This window comes from Aptenodytes patagonicus, chromosome 3 (genome assembly GCF_965638725.1).
Source record: "Aptenodytes patagonicus chromosome 3, bAptPat1.pri.cur, whole genome shotgun sequence".
Classification (NCBI taxonomy): Eukaryota; Metazoa; Chordata; class Aves; order Sphenisciformes; family Spheniscidae; genus Aptenodytes; species Aptenodytes patagonicus.
In genome coordinates this window covers 83,741,918-83,748,073 of record NC_134951.1, presented here as the reverse complement: position 1 = coordinate 83,748,073, position 6,156 = coordinate 83,741,918, and the positions used below count along the sequence as shown (strand labels likewise).

The following is a 6,156-nucleotide window of genomic DNA, read 5'->3' as shown; positions in this document are numbered from 1 at the left end:
CCGTCGCCGGGAGCGGGAGGAGAGGGGGCTGCGCCCGCCTGCCTGCCTCTCCTCGGGGAAAGCGGCGCTGCGTGCCGCAAGCCATGGAGAAGCGCTCCAAGGCGCCGAAGCTCGCCGCCGCCGCCCCGGAGGCAGGAAAGCGGCGCCAGGGCCTGATGGATAACGACAGCGTGAGCGGCCGCCTGGGCGGGGGCGGGACGGCAGCTCCGGGGGGGGTTTAGCTGCTGGAGGCCGGTGCTGGCGGCGTCCCCCCCCCCGCCCCGGCCGGACACGCCAGCTGTGTGGGAAGGGAACGGGTGCGAGGGCGGCGGTAACGGCCACAACGGCCGCGCCGCGCGCCCGTCGTGTGGCCCTAGCGCGGGCTGGTGGGGCGGTGGCGCCGGCCTCCCGCTCCGCCGTGGCCCTCGCCTGAGGCGCTTCCTCTGGCGGGGGAAGGAGGGAGGGATGGGGCTTGGGTCCTTAGGAAGGACGGTGCAGCGTGTGGGAGACCGTGAGGCTCGGTGGGTGATTAAAAGGTGAGTGTGATCTTGTGAAAACTTGTTCCAGAAATGCTGTTCCCACCTGTTTTACATCCGGTTTGGGATAGCTCGTCCCCTTTCTGCTTGGTCGGATGTCATGTTCACATCCACCTTGCAGCTGGTGTGCTGCCTTCGGCATTGGGAGGCAAAGTTGTTACAGCCTCGTGAAGGTAAAAAGAAGGCAAGGGTGGTCCTCTCTTCGGTGGTGCAGCCTTTCCAACTTGGGGTGCTACTGTAAGTTCTCCAAGTTTGCAGAAGGTGTGCCCTCTTTTGAAGAAATAAAGAACTGTTTCTTTAACTTCAGAGCAACTATTGGTTGTTAGACTTATTAACAAACAGCACTTCTTTTAAATAGCAAAAGCTTTCTTCTCTCAGCATACTTACTTCCATATGTCCAAGGTTAAGCCAATGTAGTAGAGTCCAGTAGCATAAGAACAGGCTTTTTTATAATCAAATGCAAAGTCGGTTCTTGAATTTTTGAGAGATCCTTCCAAGAAGGATGTAAATATTACACAGAAATGTAATTGCAACATTGTGCTAAAACTTGCAATCGCAGTATTTGTATTGTGAAATACAAAAGTAGGTTTATTTATTAATGGTTTGTGTAGAGATACCAGTAAGGTTTTTGGTTGCCTCATTAGTAAATGGCTTCTTGCACATGAGGAAATGATTATGAAAATTTTGTCACTAGTAATAGCAGTTAAACTTGTATGTAACAGCATTGTTAGAAGTCATGTGCTATGGACATGAATTTTCTTCCATCTGTAGTGGTACAGGCTGAAGATGTTGTCACTCATGCTGAACCATGTTAGCAAAGAATTGCTGTTTGGATTGTGACCTTTTTCGCAGGTTCATTTCCACTGACGTGGATTGGGATGCTCGTTTGAGCAGCTCAGATGGCAGACTTGAGGTGGCTTTTATTCTGTTAGGGGACCTATGATGAGCAGGTAGGGGCTATAGTCTACAGATCTGAGTTTACGTTAGAAGATAATGAGAGTCCACAGCCTAGGTGCAAATGGGTTTGCTCCTTGCATTTTTAGTGTAGTGTAAGTACTATTCAGAGTTTGCATGGTTGGCATGGCATCAGCAAACACCTGCAGCCAATTTGCACTAGGGCTGCCAACATCACTGGTTTTTAACAGAGTTATTTAACAGTGAGGAACCAGAGGAGAGATGTAGGTAACGTCCACAGTGTTGACAGGGCTAATGCGTAAGTGATTTCATAAAGAAGAAACTGCATTGCTTCCCTTATTCTCAAACTCCTCTGTCTGAATGATTTGTGAGCCCCTGAGTAGTGCATTATAGACTTTTATATTATTCATAAGTGTATGTTTTTTTCTATACTTCTTAGTGTAAGCCTTGCACTGTGGTGTTATATCACCTTCGTGCTCTTTTCTGCTCTTCTGAGAAGGAACTGATGATTTTCTCTCACCTAAGTTCTAGCAAGGGGAGCACCCCTGGAGCAAGGGGCTGAAGAGTCAGCAATACTTGAAAGTGGTTAGTTAGGTGGTAGCTGGTATGGAATACCACTGTCTGTAGCATTTGTTATGATCTCATTGGTTCCATGTGCTTTTCTGTCTCTGTCTTGTTTTGTTAGCATTTTACAGTTCTGTTTTAAGCCAGCCGTGGAGGACAACAGGTGACATATTTTGTGTGTATCATCAGACTTGCTGCTTGCAGTGAGAGCGCCAAATTTTGTTGTGTGTGTTGAAGAGAATGATAGTACACAAGCTGGACGGGGAGAAAACTTGGATCTTCAGAGTTCTGATGACGAATAAAAAGAAGTACTACTCTGTTTTTAAGTTCCAAGCAAAATTACAAAGCTTGCAAATTGGAGCATATTTTTCCTTTTTTTTATTAACAAGCAAATTAAGTCATTAATACGTAAGGCATTTGCTTAGTAGCTTCACAAGGAATGAGGACAAGTAAAATTACTTAGTAAATGAACCGAGCATGTATTTTGGGTTTTGTGTAGGCTGTTTGAATGAAAAGCTTGAAGTTGTGGTTAACAGTCTTGGACACATATGTTAATGTCTGTGTGTTTTTACTTGGAAAATGGAGTGGATTCAGAGTGCCAGTACGGTGTGGCTGATTGACTGAGTTTAAATGCAAACTTCATTTGGATTTCAGTGGAAAAGAAGTTAAAATTGAGTAGAAGTTAACCACTGTTCTCTTTTTTTCAGTCGAAGTGGTAGTGTCAAAACAGCCAGAAGAAGATACCCATTTTCTAGCTTTTCTGCTTTTTTTGTAACATATTCCTGGACTGGTTTTTTTCCTCTTAACTGTACACCATAAAGTATTATTTAGAGACTGTTAAATGCTAAAATACTGACATGTGATTGGACTTTTTTATTATTTTGCACAGACGAAAGGAAAAAGGACACAGTCAAATTACGAAGCTTTAGGTATGGCTCCAATGGAAGAAGAGTATTTTAGTGATTCAATGAAAGCTAAGCTATTGGCATTCAAAGCTAATAGGGCAAAGATAAGATATGCTAATACATACAGACTGGAGTCACATAATAAATTCCGGGATTATTTAGTAAGAGACAAAGCTCAAGCAATACTAACGGTATGGTATTTTTTTTTAAATGAATTGTCTAATTTTATTGCAAAAGTAGCTTGTCTTGCAAAGATTATATTAATGGAATAGTGTAATTTGCATAAACTTAAGCATATGCATAAATCTTTGCAGACTTCGAGTTTTGGCACACAAATGTAATGTGAATGTGCTCCGTCTTGCAAAGTGCAGAAGGCCCTCTGCAAGGTCGCCTCTGAGCATGTGCTCTTAAGATGGACCTGAAGCTTCTTAAACTCTTACCCATTTCTAAATCAAATTGAGCTATAGCACAGTTCAAAGTACCCTAATCTGCAAAATATCCAGTTACCCGAAGATCCTGACCTTGAATTTGTGGAATTCTACTCCTTCAATTGGTTCTACTAGTATCACATGACCTGCATAAAATATACTTGGAGTCCTTGACAGTCTGACTGCCACATAAAAAATTAAGCAAAAATGAAGGAGAACAATCTGTTGAGACAATACGTAGCTGTTAGTGATACCTTGAACAGTTATAAACAACTCTTGTAATTCTGCTGTCTGGAAGACATGCCTTGGATATTTGGAACAGGTATTTGTAGCACTATTTTCCAGTGAACTAAGCCCAAATGATGGAGAAGAATATGCACATGTTTGTTAAACGGAGATTGGCTGGACGTGTTTGTCACTTTCAAAAAAATAGGTAAAATATTTTAGAGTAAAAATAGCACAGCCTTTGCTGTTTGAGAGCATCATCTATATTGACTATTCTACTCATTAGTTCTTCTAATGTCCTTGTAATGGAAATGACTGTAAAAGTTTTTTTGCAAAAGACTACCAGGATGAAAACTAAGATCTTTCAAAATTGTTTTTGGTAGAATAAACTTCAACAAGCCAAATACGATGGAGTTTCTAGTCCCTCCTTGTGTGCTTCAATCTCAGAAGAAATATTACAGGCTGTGAAGGAATTGGACTTTGACCGTTATAAGTATGTGGTATCAGTACTAATTGTGGAAAAGGCAGGTCAGGCAATAAATGTGAGCAAACATTGTTGATGATATCTTTTGCAAATTGAAAATAATCTTTAGAACTCTGTGTTATCTCCTAGGTGTTCATCCGCATTCAGCAGCTTAACTAGTTTGAGGTGCTCTTGAAGCCTTGGGTTCTTTATGGGGCGTAGTATGCCAGGTGACGATTTGAGGTAGTGCTGTGATTCTGCCTAACCCTCTGAAGGTTGTCCTGTTTGAGTTCAGTAACAGTGGTAAGCAGCCCATGCTGCTCTTCCCTGTCAACCAGTTATTTCCGCTGTGTGCTGTACCAGTACAACTGCATGACTGCAGTGAATTTTCTTTTTTCAGTGTACTTTGATCTCCAGTTGGGTCGTTGCATTCAGTGCAAAATGCTGTGCAGTTGTAGTGTGAGGTGATGTGGAAAAGAATGGGTGGCAAGGAAAGGAGTTGAAACCTGTTTCAACTGTAGCTGCCACCAAACGTGCTCCCAGCACTACAAATTCACATTAGTGATCTGAACCTGGCACACCCAAAAGAAAAGTATTCTAGACTTTCCTGTGCTGTATGTAAATTTACATGTATTGCAAGCTCCCGTTGGCATTCAGAACACTTTGAGGTATCTTGTCGCGTGTCAGAGAGCACTTCTATTTAGGAGCGTTCATCATCAGCTCTTAAAGCCTGATGAAACCATACCTGGCTTTAGTGGGTTACATGAAACAATGTTTGAAGGGTTGTCAGCCTCGGTAATGAAGCCAGCCTGTGAGGGGCCTGCATCTACCTACTTTTCTGGTGCTGTCTCGCAGTACGCTGCCTCTGAGGTTGTACTTTGACGGAGGAGCTGTAGGTTGAAACGGATTACTGAAATGGTCCAAGTTAACTTTTTTCTCCTGAGGAATATGCTTATTCCAGCAGTCAATTCACACGTTTTAGCTTTGAAAACGGTTTTATCAAAAGCAGCGGAGAGCCCAGTAAATGGTCACAAGTAGACTGGAGTAAGCTGGAGGTGGAGGAGTGGGGGACGTGACTTCTTAGTTGTATATGTTCCCAAAACCAATGTCTATTCACGTTGCTTTTGAAGGGGTGCTGTTACAGCACGCTAAAGTGCTAACAAGTGAACATGAGAGACAATTGAGGTTTTGGTGTAGAGGTTTTCGGATCTATCGGGGTGGCAGCTTTACTGTGAAGCAAGAGCATGTATTTTAACATCGAATAGGACTTGCTAGTTTTCATTGTAATTTTGCAGTAGTTGTTACTACTTGTAACTCTCAGAATGCAATTATATCAGTATTTATATAGTGCTGTGTGTTCTTTTAAAAAAATAAACAAACTGTGCTGTTTATAGATTCACAAACAGCTTTTTCTTTTCTTTCTTTTAGGTTGCCAGCAGATGGGTCTGGGATGTTCAGAGAGACACTTGGGTTTCCGCTGAATGTGAAACTGAAACGTTTATTGCGCTGGCTTTGATAACAGCTTGTTATTACGAGTAATACCCTAAAAGCCGCACCTGGTTTTGTGCATCACAGTACCTGGTATATTTGAAAATTTTCAGAATGTCATTATTTTAGTACTAATTTTTGTCCTAATGCTGTTGGCACATTGAAATTGACATATAGTTGAGAAAATTTTGCTCATTTTTCTCTGTTTAAAAAAAAAACACCCAAACCCAAAAAAATGCTTATGAAATGTGTATGGTTGAGTACATATGGGCTTCATCTGTCGTAACGCTCTGCTGTGGAAGTTGAAGCAGCTGGTGTAAGGCCAAACTTTGCAAAATTTTGAACGTTGCTTGTCTGTTGCGTGCCTAGAGTTGTTAACAAATGTTTACAATAAGTTGCAGGTATTGGTATTCTTAAAAGCCTGCTCTTTGTAAGAAAAGGCAGCGTTCAGTTTTTTCTAGTTGTATCTTTGATAAAACGCCAGTCTGCGTAGAAACCTGGCTGGGAGGGTTTGACTTCTGAGCGTGTTTTGCACGCTTGGAAATCTGTGCAGATTTCCAGTCGTTTGCCTTGAATGAAGTGTGAGTTCAGTCATTAGCTTCCCTGGGCCTTGAACTCGCGTTAAATATCAGCTGCGTTCAGGCTGGTGGCCA

At 42.4% G+C, this 6,156-nt stretch overlaps 1 protein-coding gene across 1 annotated transcript; it reads left to right on the top strand.

The window, feature by feature from the left end:
• Positions 1-6: 6 nt before the first annotated feature.
• On the top strand, positions 7-5,730 carry DYNLT2 (dynein light chain Tctex-type 2). Its single transcript, XM_076334044.1, has 4 exons — positions 7-170; positions 2,884-3,090; positions 3,936-4,094; positions 5,444-5,730. The coding sequence occupies exons 1-4, from the start codon at positions 84-86 to the stop codon at positions 5,552-5,554; spliced, it is 564 nt and encodes a 187-aa protein (XP_076190159.1). The 5' UTR covers positions 7-83; the 3' UTR covers positions 5,555-5,730.
• Positions 5,731-6,156: the final 426 nt, after the last annotated feature.

Excerpts from the sequence above, each read along its gene's own strand:
- DYNLT2 (XM_076334044.1), top strand. The coding sequence starts at position 84 with ATGGAGAAGCGCTCCAAGGCGCCGAAGCTCGCCGCCGCCGCCCCGGAG. Across the intron at positions 3,091-3,935 it reads AAGCTCAAGCAATACTAACG|AATAAACTTCAACAAGCCAA; the intron begins GTATGGTATTTT and ends TGTTTTTGGTAG. Across the intron at positions 4,095-5,443 it reads AGGCAGGTCAGGCAATAAAT|GTTGCCAGCAGATGGGTCTG; the intron begins GTGAGCAAACAT and ends TCTTTCTTTTAG.